This window comes from Ahaetulla prasina, chromosome 3, assembly GCF_028640845.1.
Source record: "Ahaetulla prasina isolate Xishuangbanna chromosome 3, ASM2864084v1, whole genome shotgun sequence".
Taxonomy (NCBI): domain Eukaryota; kingdom Metazoa; phylum Chordata; class Lepidosauria; order Squamata; family Colubridae; genus Ahaetulla; species Ahaetulla prasina.
In genome coordinates, this window is record NC_080541.1 from 62,939,581 (window position 1) to 62,958,097 (window position 18,517).

Genomic DNA, 18,517 nt, shown 5'->3' on the forward strand with positions numbered 1-18,517 from the left:
AATCATGGTTGTTCACTTTTTTGATTGCCTGGGCTACATTCAGTGAAGAGGAGCGGTCTTCGGCTGCATATAAAATATAGAATATAGTTAATGTATATAAATCACATAATAATTTTAAAAGTTTATGACCTTGTGGGACTACATTGCTCGCCCTCCAGGGCTTCATGTTTCAGAAGTAGAGGAAGCAATTGGGGTAAACTAATTCTGTATGTGACCAAGAGCCACATTTCATTCATGGGGATTTATAGCATTTCAGCCTACAATCTAATGTACAGGCTACATTTAAAACTGCCAGTTTTTATGTTTCGATATACTGTACTAAAAACAGGAAATAGGAGTCTGAAGAAAAAGGGACTATACCAAAGGATAAATATAAATCTTCCCATAAAGAAAAAATGGAAGGGTGGGGGAGTTTATTTTAGAGTTACTGATCAATAATATTAAGTCAGAACACAGCCATATATATTAAACATTATGTCAATTTTTCCTAACCTGGTGCCCTGTTCTAGTTATACTATACTTCATCATTCAAAGATTGAATGCTTATCTCCTTTAGCAATGATGGATAAGATTCAGGTTGAAGGCTGTATTCACACCACACCACAACATCACATCAATGTGATCACTAATCTGTACAGTGTGAATCCAAGGAGTATTATAAATTTATGGTTCAATGGGCTATGCAATCCCATGGAATTGAATTATTTCATATTGTATGAATATAAGTGCAATCTATTTGAGATGCTGCAGCTTTACATCAGGTATTTTATTTAAAAAAGCATCCTTTGTATTTAATGCAAAACAGTGATTTAAGAAAAGACTAACCCTGAAATTACTGGACTACAGTAATTTGTTCTTCAGGCACTTTACTGCAGTGCATCTTTCCTGTTATACAAGTTCTCTGCTTATAGCCTGGACAGCAATATTTTAATGAGAGAAAATGTAATGTTAGAAGTTTGGGCTTTATATTATATTAAAAGAAACTGGATTTGCAAGAAAATGTGGCTCTGAATGCTATTTTGCTGATCCTAGAGTAGACAATCATATTCTCTTCCATGAGTTCATAAACTGTCAAAGGTATAAAATGAAAAATCAATTTTCCCATCCCCCCCTAAGCTTGCCCTTAACTATTGCAAAGACTATAAAATAATTTGTATATAGCTTATGTTTTAAAGACATCTTATACTTCTTGTTTTTCAATTTCAGTTAAGACCCATTTGTAAACAATAACATCCCAACCAATTGTAGCTTATTTAACAATCCACTAAAAACCTGTGACTTAAAGTCATTTTGATGGACCTAGATTAATAATGGTATAGGAATATTGAGATCTTTCTGTGATGATCCGATAAATTTTTAAAGCTTTCTAAATTAAAACATTATATGTTTTAATAATATAATGAATAAATTATATAAATGAAATACAGGTAATCCTCAATTTACAACCACAACTGAGCCCAAATTTTTCTTGCTAAGCAAGACTTGTTAAGTGAGTTTTGCCCTATTTTATGATCTTTCTTGTTATAGTTGTTAAGTGAATCATAGCAGTTGTTAAATTAATAACATAGTTGTTAAGTGAATCTGGTTCCTCATTGATTTTGCTTGTCAAAAGGTCAAAAATGTGATCACATGAACCCGCAATCCTCATAACATAACATAACATAACATAACATCAGAGTTGGAAGGGACCTTGGAGGCCTTCTAGTCCAACCCCCTGCCCAGGCAGGAAACCCTACACCATCTCAGTCAGATGGTTATCCAACATTTTCTTAAAAATTTCCAGTGTTGGAGCATTCACAACTTCTGAAGGCAAGTTGTTCCACTTATTAATTGTTCTAACTGTCAGGAAATTTCTCCTTAGTTCTAAGTTGCTTCTTTCCTTGATCAGTTTCCACCCATTGCTTCTTGTTCTACCCTCAGGTGCTCTGGAGAACAGCCCGACTCCCACTTCTCTGTGGCAGCCCCTGAGATATTGGAACACTGCTATCATGTCTCCCTGGTCCTTCTTTTGTTAAACTAGACATACCCAGTTCCTGCAACCGTTCTTCATATGTTTTATCCTCCAGTCCCTAATCATCTTTGTTGCTCTTCTCTGCACTCTTTCTAGAGTCTCAACATCTTTTTTACATCGTGGCGACCAAAACTGGATGCAATATTCCAAGTGTGGCCTTACCAAGGCATTATAAAGTGGTACTAGCACTTCACGTGATCTTGATTCTATCCCTCTGTTTATGCAGCCCAGAACTGTGTTGGCTTTTTTAACAGCTGCTGCACACTGCTGGCTCATATCTAGATGGTTATCCACTAGGACTCCAAGATCCCTCTCACAGGTACTACTATTGAGCAAGGTACCACATATACGGTACTGGTGCATTTTGTTTTTGGCCTAAATGTAGAACCTTACTTTTTCACTGTTGAATTTCATTTTGTTAGATAGCGCCCAATGTTCAAGTCTGTCAAGATCTTTCTGTAACTTGAGCCTATCTTCTGGAGTGTTGGCTATTCCTGCCAGCTTGGTGTCATCTGCAAATTTGATGAGTTCCCCATCTATGCCCTCGTCCAAGTCATTGATGAAGATGTTGAAGAGTACTGGGCCTAAAACAGAGCCTTGGGGTACTCCACTGCATACTTCCCTCCATGTGGATGTAGTTCCGTTGAGGACTACACGTTGAGTGCGGTTGGTCAGCCAGTTACGAATCCATCTGGTGGTGGTGCTGTCTAACCCACATATTTCTACTTTATCTAGTAGTAGGTTATGGTCTACTTTATCAAATGCTTTACTGAAGTCCAAGTAAATTATATCAACAGCATTCCTCTGGTCTACTAATTTTGTCATTTTGTCAAAGAATGCGATAAGATTAGTCTGGCATGATCTGTTTTGACAAACCCATGTTGGCTTTTGGTTATTACTTTGTTTGCTTCTAGGTGTTCGGTGATTCGTTGCTTGATTATCTTTTCCAGAATCTTCCCGGTATTGAGGTCAGACTGATAGGTCTGTAGTTTCCTGGATCTGTTTTTCCTTTTTGAAGATGGGAACTACATCAGCTCTTTTCCAGTCCTCTGGCAGCTCCCTGTGCTCCAGGATCTTTGAGAGATATAGTTCAGTGGTTCTGAGATCACGTCTGCCAGTTCCTTCAGAACCTTGGGGTGTAATCCATCCGGTCCTGGTGATTTGAACTCGTCTAGGGTAGACAGGTGTTCACTTACCATTTTCTTCCCTATTTTAACTTGTGTTTCTAATCTGTTTTTGTAGTGCTGTTTTTGATAGGTTGGATTGTTTTTCCTTTTGTGTAAAGACAGATGCAAAATATGAGTTAAGTAGATCTGCTTTCTCCCTGTTGCTTGTCATCTTCTTGCCACTTTCTCCCAGCAATGGGCCAATTGTTTCCTTGACTTTTTTCTTGTTTTTAACATGTTGGAAGAAGCTTTTTATTATTTTTACTTTTGTCGCTAGCCTTTGTTCATTGTGAGCCTTAGCTTTCCTCACTTCATCTTTACAGGCTCGGGCTGTTGCTGATATTCTGCCTTAGTTATTTGCCCCTCTTTCCACTTTTTATATTTGTCCTTTTGTCTTTCAATTTGTCAGATAGTTCTTTATGCATCCATGCTGGTTTCTTTTGTGATCTACTATTTTCTTCTTCATTGGTATTGTGTTAGACTGTGCTTTTATAATCTCACTTTTCAAAATTTCCCAAGCTTCTTGAGTTGTTTTCCCCTGAGGATTCTCATCCATTGAATCCTTCTCAAGATCTCTCTAAGTTTATTGAAATTAGCTCTTAAAGTCCAAGACTCTAGTTTGACTTTGTTCTACTACTTGTATTTGCTTAATGTTGAATTCCAATATTGCGTGGTCACTTGCCCCAAGGTTCCTGTAGCTTCAACACCTTCTATCATTTCATCTCTGTTAGTGAGAATTAAGTCCAATATGGCTGACCCCCTTGTCGCCTTCTCTATTTTTTGGGAAACAAAGTTGTCTGCTAGGTTTGTTAGGAACCTGTTGGATTTTCCACTTGGTGCAGAGTTTGTTTCCCAGTTGATGTCAGGGTAGTTAAAATCCCCCATTACTACTGTGATGTGCTTCCTACATACCTTAGTTAGCTGACTAGCAAAAAGTTCATCTACTTCCTCTGTTTGGTTGGGTGGCCTATAGTATAGACCTATGGCAATATCGTTTTTCACCCCTTTTATATTGACCCAAATACATTCAAGATGATTTTCATCATTGTTGTGCTCTATTTCTGTAGAGATGTAGTTATTTCTTATATATAGTGCAACTCCACCTCCTCTTTTATTTGGTCTATTTCTTTTAAATAATTTATATCCCTCTAGTTGTATGTTCCATTTGTCAGTTTCATCCCACCAAGTTTCCGTAATGGCAACAATATCATATCTACCCTCATTTACTTGGATTTCTAATTCACCCTGTTTATTCCTCATACTCTGTGCATTGGTGTATAGACATTTGAGTCCATTTGGATTGATCTTGTGTTTACTGTCTACATAACCTGTGTTGACTGCCCCTACTTTCATGCCACCTGTTGGTTTAGTGCACATGGTATGGCACTCACTGTTAAATGCTTGGTTTTGCTTGATAGCATGGTTGATAGTCTTACCCATACAGACATCTATGTTACATGCACTGATAACCCTTTTAGTTTTCGATTGCTGGGGACAGAAATTTTCCTTATCAGTTAATTCTCTGTCCCCACTGTCCGGTTTAAATGTTTATCCAGAAAATCTGTGAATGTATTGCTAAGTAACTCAGTCCCTTTCTTTGATGGATGCAATCCATCTCTTTTGTACAATTTTTCGTTGGACCAGTTGCAGACATCATGACTAATAAAACCAAAGCCTTCCCTTTTACACCACTCCTTTAGCCACACATTAAACTCCACTACACGCTGGCCTTTACCTTTTTGTTCCTTATGTACTGGTAAAACCTCTGAAAAGTTAAGCCTACAACCTATGCTATTAAGTTCATACCCTAAGCTCTGGAAATCATTCTGCACAGAAAGCACATCCTTTTGGGACAGATCATTTGTGCCAAGGTGTATAATAGCATCAACATCAGAATCCTTACTGGCATTCTTGACTATCTTAAGAATCGTCTCTTGTCTCTGCTGGCAGTAGCACCAGGTAGACACCTGACGTCTTTCAAAACCTCCATATCCTTTCCTAAATTTACATCCCTTACAATTGAATCACCAATCAGAAGGTGGCTTCTCTTTTTGGATACCTTGCTCTTCTTGTGTGACCGATCTGTAATACTTGATACACACTTTTCCAAAGTAGGTTCACACTTTTCCAAAGTAAGTTCTTCATCTTGAACCATAATCCCTTGATTGTTTGAGTTATCAGTATCACAACTACCTTGATCTGTCACTTTAGTGTTCCTATTTAGGTCAGCAAGGGCACTATATCTGTTATACTGGGACACTGTAAAAGCTTTGTGTTTATGGTTCACAGCTCTCACCCTGCCAGATCCCACGGTTGTCCATACTGCCCTTTTCCTGCAGGATCTTTGTGGTAGAGGGGGCTGATGGCTCAGCAGCTGGAATGGCTGAATTGGGTACCTAATTTCTGCTTGGAGAGCATAGATTAGAGATTCTAGATATTTAATCTGTCCACGTAGACTGCTAATTTGTTTACAAAGAGGACAGTACCCAAATTTGAAAAAGGTACTGCGAAAGACAGCTGCAAAACAAGTATTGCACTGAACTAAGCCAGTCATTTTGAATAGAATAAAATCACAATCTCAAGTGGACCAACCCTGAATATATTATTGCTATTATTTATTTATAGTGATTAGATTAGATTCGCACCGTTAAGTATGGTTGTGAAATCAGAAAGAAATGCAGAAATATTCCACCCCCAATTCACCTTAAAGCAGCAGCTCAAACTCACGTGCTTTTCTGAAGCAAATCAGAAAGAAATGCAGAAATATTCCACCCCCAATTCACCTTAAAGCAGCAGCTCAAACTCACGTGCTTTTCTGAAGCAAATCAGAAAGAAATGCAGAAATATTCCACCCCAATTCACCTTAAAGCAGCAGCTCAAACTCACGTGCTTTTCTGAAGCAAATCAGAAAGAAATGCAGAAATATTCCACCCCAATTCACCTTAAAGCAGCAGCTCAAACTCACGTGCTTTTCTGAAGCAAATCAGAAAGAAATGCAGAAATATTCACCCCAATTCACCTTAAAGCAGCAGCTCAAACTCACGTGCTTTTCTGAAGCAAATCAGAAAGAAATGCAGAAATATTCCACCCCAATTCACCTTAAAGCAGCAGCTCAAACTCACGTGCTTTTCTGAAGCAAATCAGAAAGAAATGCAGAAATATTCCACCAATTCACCTTAAAGCAGCAGCTCAAACTCACGTGCTTTTCTGAAGCAAATCAGAAAGAAATGCAGAAATATTCCACCCCAATTCACCTTAAAGCAGCAGCTCAAACTCACGTGCTTTTCTGAAGCAAATCAGAAAGAAATGCAGAAATATTCCTCCCCAATTCACCTTAAAGCAGCAGCTCAAACTCACGTGCTTTTCTGAAGCAAATCAGAAAGAAATGCAGAAATATTCCACCCCAATTCACCTTAAAGCAGCAGCTCAAACTCACGTGCTTTTCTGAAGCAAATCAGAAAGAAATGCAGAAATATTCCACCCCAATTCACCTTAAAGCAGCAGCTCAAACTCACGTGCTTTTCTGAAGCAAATCAGAAAGAAATGCAGAAATATTCCACCCCAATTCACCTTAAAGCAGCAGCTCAAACTCACGTGCTTTTCTGAAGCAAATCAGAAAGAAATGCAGAAATATTCCACCCCAATTCACCTTAAAGCAGCAGCTCAAACTCACGTGCTTTTCTGAAGCAAATCAGAAAGAAATGCAGAAATATTCCACCCCAATTCACCTTAAAGCAGCAGCTCAAACTCACGTGCTTTTCTGAAGCAAATCAGAAAGAAATGCAGAAATATTCCACCCCAATTCACCTTAAAGCAGCAGCTCAAACTCACGTGCTTTTCTGAAGCAAATCAGAAAGAAATGCAGAAATATTCCACCCCAATTCACCTTAAAGCAGCAGCTCAAACTCACGTGCTTTTCTGAAGCAAATCAGAAAGAAATGCAGAAATATTCCACCCCAATTCACCTTAAAGCAGCAGCTCAAACTCACGTGCTTTTCTGAAGCAAATCAGAAAGAAATGCAGAAATATTCCACCCCAATTCACCTTAAAGCAGCAGCTCAAACTCACGTGCTTTTCTGAAGCAAATCAGAAAGAAATGCAGAAATATTCCACCCCAATTCACCTTAAAGCAGCAGCTCAAACTCACGTGCTTTTCTGAAGCAAATCAGAAAGAAATGCAGAAATATTCCACCCCAATTCACCTTAAAGCAGCAGCTCAAACTCACGTGCTTTTCTGAAGCAAATCAGAAAGAAATGCAGAAATATTCCACCCCAATTCACCTTAAAGCAGCAGCTCAAACTCACGTGCTTTTCTGAAGCAAATCAGAAAGAAATGCAGAAATATTCCACCCCAATTCCACCTTAAAGCAGCAGCTCAAACTCACGTGCTTTTCTGAAGCAAATCAGAAAGAAATGCAGAAATATTCCACCCCAATTCACCTTAAAGCAGCAGCTCAAACTCACGTGCTTTTCTGAAGCAAATCAGAAAGAAATGCAGAAATATTCCTCCCCAATTCACCTTAAAGCAGCAGCTCAAACTCACGTGCTTTTCTGAAGCAAATCAGAAAGAAATGCAGAAATATTCCACCCCAATTCACCTTAAAGCAGCAGCTCAAACTCACGTGCTTTTCTGAAGCAAATCAGAAAGAAATGCAGAAATATTCCACCCCAATTCACCTTAAAGCAGCAGCTCAAACTCACGTGCTTTTCTGAAGCAAATCAGAAAGAAATGCAGAAATATTCCACCCCAATTCACCTTAAAGCAGCAGCTCAAACTCACGTGCTTTTCTGAAGCAAATCAGAAAGAAATGCAGAAATATTCCACCCCAATTCACCTTAAAGCAGCAGCTCAAACTCACGTGCTTTTCTGAAGCAAATCAGAAAGAAATGCAGAAATATTCCACCCCAATTCACCTTAAAGCAGCAGCTCAAACTCACGTGCTTTTCTGAAGCAAATCAGAAAGAAATGCAGAAATATTCCACCCCAATTCACCTTAAAGCAGCAGCTCAAACTCACGTGCTTTTCTGAAGCAAATCAGAAAGAAATGCAGAAATATTCACCCCAATTCACCTTAAAGCAGCAGCTCAAACTCACGTGCTTTTCTGAAGCAAATCAGAAAGAAATGCAGAAATATTCCACCCCAATTCACCTTAAAGCAGCAGCTCAAACTCACGTGCTTTTCTGAAGCAAATCAGAAAGAAATGCAGAAATATTCCACCCCAATTCACCTTAAAGCAGCAGCTCAAACTCACGTGCTTTTCTGAAGCAAATCAGAAAGAAATGCAGAAATATTCCACCCCAATTCACCTTAAAGCAGCAGCTCAAACTCACGTGCTTTTCTGAAGCAAATCAGAAAGAAATGCAGAAATATTCCACCCCAATTCACCTTAAAGCAGCAGCTCAAACTCACGTGCTTTTCTGAAGCAAATCAGAAAGAAATGCAGAAATATTCCACCCCAATTCACCTTAAAGCAGCAGCTCAAACTCACGTGCTTTTCTGAAGCAAATCAGAAAGAAATGCAGAAATATTCCACCCCAATTCACCTTAAAGCAGCAGCTCAAACTCACGTGCTTTTCTGAAGCAAATCAGAAAGAAATGCAGAAATATTCCACCCCAATTCACCTTAAAGCAGCAGCTCAAACTCACGTGCTTTTCTGAAGCAAATCAGAAAGAAATGCAGAAATATTCACCCCAATTCACCTTAAAGCAGCAGCTCAAACTCACGTGCTTTTCTGAAGCAAATCAGAAAGAAATGCAGAAATATTCCTCCCCCAATTCACCTTAAAGCAGCAGCTCAAACTCACGTGCTTTTCTGAAGCAAATCAGAAAGAAATGCAGAAATATTCCTCCCCCAATTCACCTTAAAGCAGCAGCTCAAACTCACGTGCTTTTCTGAAGCAAATCAGAAAGAAATGCAGGAATATTCCTCCCCAATTCACCTTAAAGCAGCAGCTCAAACTCACGTGCTTTTCTGAAGCAAATCAGAAAGAAATGCAGAAATATTCCTCCCCCAATTCACCTTAAAGCAGCAGCTCAAACTCACGTGCTTTCTGAAGCAAATCAGAAAGAAATGCAGAAATATTCCTCCCCAATTCACCTTAAGCAGCAGCTCAAACTCACGTGCTTTTCTGAAGCAAATCAGAAAGAAATGCAGAAATATTCACCCCAATTCACCTTAAAGCAGCAGCTCAAACTCACGTGCTTTTCTGAAGCAAATCAGAAAGAAATGCAGAAATATTCCTCCCCAATTCACCTTAAAGCAGCAGCTCAAACTCACGTGCTTTTCTGAAGCAAATCAGAAAGAAATGCGAAATATTCCACCCCAATTCACCTTAAAGCAGCAGCTCAAACTCACGTGCTTTTCTGAAGCAAATCAGAAAGAAATGCAGAAATATTCCTCCCCAATTCACCTTAAAGCAGCAGCTCAAACTCACGTGCTTTTCTGAAGCAAATCAGAAAGAAATGCAGAAATATTCCTCCCCAATTCACCTTAAAGCAGCAGCTCAAACTCACGTGCTTTTCTGAAGCAAATCAGAAAGAAATGCAGAAATATTCCTCCCCAATTCACCTTAAAGCAGCAGCTCAAACTCACGTGCTTTTCTGAAGCAAATCAGAAAGAAATGCAGAAATATTCCACCCCAATTCACCTTAAAGCAGCAGCTCAAACTCACGTTTTTCTGAAGCAAATCAGAAAGAAATGCAGAAATATTCTCCCCAATTCACCTTAAAGCAGCAGCTCAAACTCACGTGCTTTTCTGAAGCAAATCAGAAAGAAATGCAGAAATATTCTCCCCAATTCACCTTAAAGCAGCAGCTCAAACTCACGTGCTTTTCTGAAGCAAATCAGAAAGAAATGCAGAAATATTCCACCCCAATTCACCTTAAAGCAGCAGCTCAAACTCACGTGCTTTTCTGAAGCAAATCAGAAAGAAATGCAGAAATATTCCACCCCAATTCACCTTAAAGCAGCAGCTCAAACTCACGTGCTTTTCTGAAGCAAATCAGAAAGAAATGCAGAAATATTCCACCCCAATTCACCTTAAAGCAGCAGCTCAAACTCACGTGCTTTTCTGAAGCAAATCAGAAAGAAATGCAGAAATATTCCTCCCCAATTCACCTTAAAGCAGCAGCTCAAACTCACGTGCTTTTCTGAAGCAAATCAGAAAGAAATGCAGAAATATTCCACCCCAATTCACCTTAAAGCAGCAGCTCAAACTCACGTGCTTTTCTGAAGCAAATCAGAAGAAATGCAGAAATATTCCACCCCAATTCACCTTAAAGCAGCAGCTCAAACTCACGTGCTTTTCTGAAGCAAATCAGAAAGAAATGCAGAAATATTCCACCCCAATTCACCTTAAAGCAGCAGCTCAAACTCACGTGCTTTTCTGAAGCAAATCAGAAAGAAATGCAGAAATATTCACCCCAATTCACCTTAAAGCAGCAGCTCAAACTCACGTGCTTTTCTGAAGCAAATCAGAAAGAAATGCAGAAATATTCCACCCCAATTCACCTTAAAGCAGCAGCTCAAACTCACGTGCTTTTCTGAAGCAAATCAGAAAGAAATGCAGAAATATTCCTCCCCAATTCACCTTAAAGCAGCAGCTCAAACTCACGTGCTTTTCTGAAGCAAATCAGAAAGAAATGCAGAAATATTCCACCCCAATTCACCTTAAAGCAGCAGCTCAAACTCACGTGCTTTTCTGAAGCAAATCAGAAAGAAATGCAGAAATATTCCACCCCAATTCACCTTAAAGCAGCAGCTCAAACTCACGTGCTTTTCTGAAGCAAATCAGAAAGAAATGCAGAAATATTCCTCCCCAATTCACCTTAAAGCAGCAGCTCAAACTCACGTGCTTTTCTGAAGCAAATCAGAAAGAAATGCAGAAATATTCCACCCCAATTCACCTTAAAGCAGCAGCTCAAACTCACGTGCTTTTCTGAAGCAAATCAGAAAGAAATGCAGAAATATTCCTCCCCAATTCACCTTAAAGCAGCAGCTCAAACTCACGTGCTTTTCTGAAGCAAATCAGAAAGAAATGCAGAAATATTCCACCCCAATTCACCTTAAAGCAGCAGCTCAAACTCACGTGCTTTTCTGAAGCAAATCAGAAAGAAATGCAGAAATATTCCACCCCAATTCACCTTAAAGCAGCAGCTCAAACTCACGTTTTTCTGAAGCAAATCAGAAAGAAATGCAGAAATATTCCACCCCAATTCACCTTAAAGCAGCAGCTCAAACTCACGTGCTTTTCTGAAGCAAATCAGAAAGAAATGCAGAAATATTCCACCCCAATTCACCTTAAAGCAGCAGCTCAAACTCACGTGCTTTTCTGAAGCAAATCAGAAAGAAATGCAGAAATATTCCTCCCCAATTCACCTTAAAGCAGCAGCTCAAACTCACGTGCTTTTCTGAAGCAAATCAGAAAGAAATGCAGAAATATTCCACCCCAATTCACCTTAAAGCAGCAGCTCAAACTCACGTGCTTTTCTGAAGCAAATCAGAAAGAAATGCAGAAATATTCCTCCCCAATTCACCTTAAAGCAGCAGCTCAAACTCACGTGCTTTTCTGAAGCAAATCAGAAAGAAATGCAGAAATATTCCACCCCAATTCACCTTAAAGCAGCAGCTCAAACTCACGTGCTTTTCTGAAGCAAATCAGAAAGAAATGCAGAAATATTCCTCCCCCAATTCACCTTAAAGCAGCAGCTCAAACTCACGTGCTTTTCTGAAGCAAATCAGAAAGAAATGCAGAAATATTCCACCCCCAATTCACCTTAAAGCAGCAGCTCAAACTCACGTGCTTTTCTGAAGCAAATCAGAAAGAAATGCAGAAATATTCCACCCCCAATTCACCTTAAAGCAGCAGCTCAAACTCACGTGCTTTTCTGAAGCAAATCAGAAAGAAATGCAGAAATATTCCACCCCCAATTCACCTTAAAGCAGCAGCTCAAACTCACGTGCTTTTCTGAAGCAAATCAGAAAGAAATGCAGAAATATTCCTCCCCCAATTCACCTTAAAGCAGCAGCTCAAACTCACGTGCTTTTCTGAAGCAAATCAGAAAGAAATGCAGAAATATTCCTCCCCCAATTCACCTTAAAGCAGCAGCTCAAACTCACGTGCTTTTCTGAAGCAAATCAGAAAGAAATATGAATCAGTTGCCAAATGTCTGAATTTTGATCACGTGACCAGGGGGATGCTGTAACGGTCATAAATGTGAAAAATGGTCATAATTCACTTGTTTTAGTGCTGTTGACATTTTCAGTCACTAACAGTCACTAAATGAACTGTTATATGTCAAGAAGTACCTGTAATGCATCTTATTTATCAATGTCTGGCAATCTTTCTGATACAGAGCATAATATATTTGATGGTGCAGTGTCTTGTTATAATTTTTTTACAGTATAATGCTTTGTAAGTACAACATTAAATAGGTAATATTACTGAATCAACTTAATGGGGATTGTCAACAATATTGTTTACCTCCCACAGTAACACTGACATGTTTTGAAAGTATTAACAAGAATATAAACAACGTGCTCTTTTAAATGCAAGCATAAATATTCCACTTGGTTACATTTTTTTTTAAAAAGGGAGAATTTTCTTTGATCATTACGCAAAAGCTGGCTATAAACTGAAACTCACAACATAAATTCAGCCTAATTAGAATGCCTGCAGTGTTCTTCCATATTTAATTTTAAGAGTCTGTAGATGCAAAAATAATCACTTGCACATATTCATACCTTTTTTGTCCTCCTTGTTTACATGGGGATCTCCAGAGTTTCCATATATATTAAAATCTTAGTTAGTCTAATAAAAAAATTCTAATATGGAAGTTAGTAATATAATAGCTAAAAGAAAGAAGACAAAAGGACTACAGTAACTATTTCAGGTATTATAGACCAGTACTAAGAGGAATTCTTTTTGTTATTCACTGCATTGGTATAAAAACCTGAACAGAAGGGACAGTCCCTCATCTGAAAACTCTATACCCTAATCCCAGACATGGAAATGCATCATAAAAACAATTACTGTGTTTGTGATGTAGAGCTAGTATGTTATCTAACCAGTTAATATAAGAATGCTCATTTAACATGTGTTTTAGAATTTAAGAATTAATTAATTAATTTTAAGAGTATGATGGGCCAATATTAAGCAGATATTAACTACAGTAAATTCTCCTATTATTCTCCATACAGTAGAGCATATAATATCATATTCAGTTTATCCCCCAATTTGAAGTCTTATTAGTTCTTGCTCTGTTTTGTTCACTAGTAGCCCATTTTAAAATTAGGATCTTTATCCTTTATTTAGGATACATGTAGCATGTATCACATTTCTTATTTAGTGTTTGACAAAAAAAGACATAATCTGTTTATTGACAGAATGATTTTATGTTGAGTTGGCATTGGTTTAGGATGTTGACATGACTTTTAAAAGTATGTTTATAATAACTACTATAGTCAGATGCTAACCCAAGCACGACTAAGTAAATATGGTATTTTATTACTCACATACATGAAGAGAAAATTATACATAATTGCTGAACCTGTCTGGCATTTTGTCCATAAGTACAATCTTCGTAGAGGAATTTAACAAGTCATATTTTATTTCCTGTATTCATTCTCATCTTGATTTCCATATTTTAGTTTCACTATACAATACTGATTAGAATATGAGATTATTAGAACATGAACATAAATTTTTCACAAGACTGCCTGTAACTATAAGATCAGGATGTTGTGTGCTATATTCACAGAATGTGTATTCTAATTATCAGCAACCTGATTTGTCTAGATGTAATACACAACACACACACAAACACACACACAGAAATAGAGAGCCATCTCTAGTCATTAAAACCTCTGCTAACAGCATGCCGGGACTCTGACAGCTGCTCTCTTTGTTTTGCTTCGCAGTGCCCTCCCCCACCATCATGCTGACCTATATGAGCAGCTTTGCATTGCTTTCTTTTCCAGGCTTTCATCAAGTAGGAGCAAAGAAAATTCTAGCTTGAGCAAGAAGCCAAAGCAATGCTGGCAAACACAGATACAGGCTTATCTTACTGAAATCAACTATAGTCATCCATATTGTGGTCCTGAAAATAACATTGCAATTGCACAATTTTTTTAAGGTCCTTTATTCCAATCTGTACAAATCATTTCCTTCACACTCAAAAAAGTGTTTGCCTATATATCAGCCATAATGCAGCATTGGGGGGGGGGGCTGTCAAAATGGTGAGATTTTCCTTTTTTATATAGATAGATCTACAGACAGACAGACAGATACAGATACAGATACAGATATAGATATATAGATATAGATATAAACAGTCACGTTTATTGTAGGGAAGAGAAAGGGATAAAGAAGAAATGCTAAGTGGAACAGTTTTAGTACAAGCTGTATAACCAAAAGCAATTATGTATTATAGGAAAAGAGGGAGGAGAGGGAAGGGGAGGGGAAGGAAATTTCATTAACGTTGGCAATCTATATTCCTTTTTTTTTTTTTTAAATAAAAAGTAACAACAAGAAGAGTTTAAACGGATGGAGAAATGCTGATGGACGGCGGGCTGAAGGTAGGATGAGATTCCCCCTTAGACACTACTGGCTAACCGGATCCAGCAGCAAGATCAAGAGATGAGGGCAAATGGGGGAAACCGGGCGAGACGAAGGGAAAACGGTTCCTCGCAAATACCTCCCCCCCCCAAAAAAAAACCATCAAAGCCGAGCAGAGAAGCGCCAGGCTGAGCCTACTAAAACCGTGCCACCCTTACCTGCTCCGGGCGAGCTTCGAGCGGCGCCGCTTCCATTCAAAGTGACGGTCCCATCCCTCCAGATGCGGATGTCGGCAGGGCTCTCCACTCGGCGGCTCAGGCTCTCTCCGCGGCGACCGCCGGCGCGGAGGGAACCGCAGCACTGGTAGCAAACGGCCCACGCCTGCTCCTCGTTGATGGGCTGGTTGTAGAGCTTGAGGATCTCTTCCAGCGAGAGGGCTTCCCGCAGCATCGCAGCCGCCTGGCCTCCGCCGTAGCCCTCGTCCTCTCTGCGGCTGGAGGTGCCGGGAGAAGGCTCCTCGTCTCCCGCAGCCCCGGCGTAAGCCATTCCCTTTGCTGGAGATGAATCCCCGGGCGCGAGCTGCTCTATCCGTCGCCCCTCGCCTTCGCCTCGCCCTCGCCTCGCCTCAGCTGCTGCCCGCTGCCTTCATCTTCTCCCCAAACTCCTCCTTCCCCGCCAAAGCAGCCACCGCAGCCGAGCGCGTGAGCGGTGCAGGACAGCCCAATCCCGCGGGGAGGGCAATCTAGCCGGGAAGAATTGCGGACCGCCGGCCGAGTCACCCGCTTCGAGGGCGGAGACTGTGAAAGGCGGGATTCATTTCATAGCAACCCAATGGCGTCCGCTGCCACCGAGCCGTTCTCTCCGGCTCGGCCGCCTCCTATCTGTGGGAAAGCGGAGCGGCAAGATGGGGCAGAAGGCGGCCCTGTATTATCCTGCGCTGGTACGGAGGATGGTACAGTAGGGGCCATCCTCGACTTAACAACCGTTCGTTTAGTGACCCTTCAAAGTTACCACGGAGCTGACAAATGTGATTTATGACCGTTTTTTCACCCTTGCGATTTTGCAGCGTCCTGTGATTATGCGATCAAAATTTAGATGCTTGGCAACTGGTTCATGTTTATGACCTTTGCTGCAACCCAAGGTCATGCAATCCTCTTTTGCCACCTTCTGACAAGCAAAGTCAACAGGGAAGCCAGATTCACTCAAATACTTAACTTATCAACTGCAGTGATTCACTTAACAGTTGTGGCAAGGGAAGTCATAAAATGGTGCAAAAAAAATCTCATTTAACGAATTTCTCACTTAGCAACATAATTTTTGGGCTCAGTTGCGGTTGTAAGTTGAGAGTTATCTGTATTACAGTCCGTATCAATATCCCGTGGCAACGGGTGGAAACCTACTGGTTGAACAACGGGTTCACTTGGGTGTGCGTGCAAGCCAGACACGCGCTGTGCGCATGGGCACAGTTTCCTTAAAACTGAACGTTCACTTTGCGAACAAGGAAAGGAGCAAGGAAAACAGCTGAGGAGGCCCAATTCAATCTGCCGGGCCTGGTCAGCTGGGCTTCAGAAGAAGAAATAAAGTTCAGTATAGCCTGGGGACAAGGGGGCGGGGCACTTTCACAGCAACAGAGAACCAGTTTGCTCTCAGCAGGAAGTGTGAATAACTGTAGAATCCCACCACTGCATGGCAAGAAAACCGTCCACACATCAAAGCCTTCCCCACTGAAATTTCAGAAAGGTGTCTGCCTTATCTTCACTTCACTCCTCAATTAAGAAGAGTCTGCAATTTTTTTCCCACCAAGTGCACAAGATCCTGATGTATGCTTTGCTCTACTGTACAGTATGGCATAGGGTTGTTATCCACGTTGTCCATGGGATCGTGATGGGTCGGACACAACTTTGCAACTAACAACAACAACAACAACAGTACGGCATTTAAGGTTACGTTCTGCCTTCTGATATCTACTTATAGCTTTTCCAATGCAACTTTGTGAGTTTGTATGAGACACTGAATCATAAAATTACTGGAATTCTATTGGCACAATTCACATCAATTTACATCAAATGTAGTTTAGGTTTGTGTTTTGTCTAAGCACAGCAGACCCTGACAATTACCCGAAGCCTTTGAACTAGCATCAGCCTCAGTAAATAATAATAAAAAGGACAAAAAAAACCTGTTCTTTCTGCACCAACTCAGAAAGCTCAAACTGCCCAAGGAGCTACTGATCCAGTTCTACAGAGGAATTATTGAGTCTGTCATTTGCACCTCTATAACTGTATGGTTCAGTTCTGCAACCCAACAAGAAAGAGACAGACTTCAGAGGATAATTAGAACTGCAGAAAAAATAATGGCTACCAACCTGCCTTCCATTGAGGACCTGTATACTGCACAAATCAAGAAGAGGGCCGTGAAAATATTTACAGATCCCTCACATCCTGGACATAAACTGTTTCAACTCCTACCCTCAAAACGACGCTATAGAGCATTGCACACTAGAACAACTAGACACAAGAACAGTTTTTTCCCAAAGGCCATCACTCTTCTAAACAAATAATTCTGTCAACACTGTCAAACTATTTACTAAATCTACTCTACTATTAATCTTCTCATCGTTTTCATCACCAATCTCTTTCCACTTATGACTGTATGACTGTAACTTTTTGTTGCTATCATTAAGGGTTAAATTGCAACCTATGACCATCATTTGTGTTGTAAATGTTGTACCTTTGATGAAGATATATTTTTTTCTTTTTATGTACACTGAGAGCATATGCACCAAAACAAATTCCTTGTGTGTCCAATCACACTTGGCCAATTAATTCAATTCAATTCAATTCAATTCTATTCTATTCTATTCTATATACGCTATCACTATGAGAACCATAAAAACAGATGCATGAGAAAACAGATAAAAAATGCCACTCAGGATTGGAGTTCTGTTGTTTAGGGTTAGGGATGCATTGACTCAAGTAATATTTTATAATTCTTATGAAGAACTAGGATAGAAACAGGTGCAAAATGACGAATGCATGAATTTTAATAAATATTTGCGCTATGTTTGGCCTCCTTCACACAATATGTTAAGCTACAGGTTATTCTAGAGCCAAGCTAATAAAGTGGAAATTCACCTTATATTGGGCATAAATGAATTTATTTCAACCTGGATTTGTTATATTACACTATATAGAGAAATTTACTCTAACAACAGAGTTGGAAGGGACCTTGGAGGCCTTCTAGTCCAACTCCCTACACCATCTCAGTCAGATGGTTATCCAATATTTTCTTCAAAATTTCCAGTATTGGAGCATTCACAACTTCTGCAGGCAAGTCGTTCCACTTATTAATTGTTCTAACTGCCTGAAAATTTCTCCTTAGTTCTAAGTTGCTTCTTTCCTTGATCAGTTTCCACCCATTGCTTCTTGTTCTACCCTCAGGTGCTTTGGAGAATAGTTTGACTCCCTCTTCTTTGTGGCAACCCCTGAGATATTGGAACACTGCTATCATGTCTCCCCTAGTCCTTTTTATTAAACTAGACATACCGAGTTTCTGCAACCGTTCTTCATATGTTTTAACCTCGAGTCCCCTAATCATCTTTGTTGCTCTTCTCTGCACTCTTTCTAGAGTCTCAGCATCTTTTTTACATCGCGGTGACCAAAACTGAATGCAGTATTCCAAGTGTGGCCTTACCAAGGCATTATAAAGTGGCACTAACACTTCACGTGATCTTGATTCTATCCCTCTGTTTATGTAGCCCAGAACTGTGTTGGCTTTTTTGGCAGC

The 18,517-nt window shown here is 39.8% G+C and overlaps 1 protein-coding gene across 3 annotated transcripts in view; it reads right to left on the reverse strand.

The window, feature by feature from the left end:
- SPIRE1 (spire type actin nucleation factor 1) overlaps window positions 1-15,526 on the reverse strand; it is a 75,378-nt gene extending 59,852 nt beyond the window's left edge. For 2 of the 3 annotated variants that reach the window (XM_058177020.1, XM_058177019.1), the window contains exon 1: window positions 14,953-15,525. In XM_058177020.1, the coding sequence (XP_058033003.1) occupies window positions 14,953-15,280 (328 nt within the window). In that variant the 5' untranslated portion in view covers window positions 15,281-15,525. Of the gene's footprint in view, window positions 1-14,952 lie in introns of all 3 variants that reach the window. The other variant, XM_058177018.1, reaches the window with a different exon arrangement.
- Window positions 15,527-18,517: the final 2,991 nt, after the last annotated feature.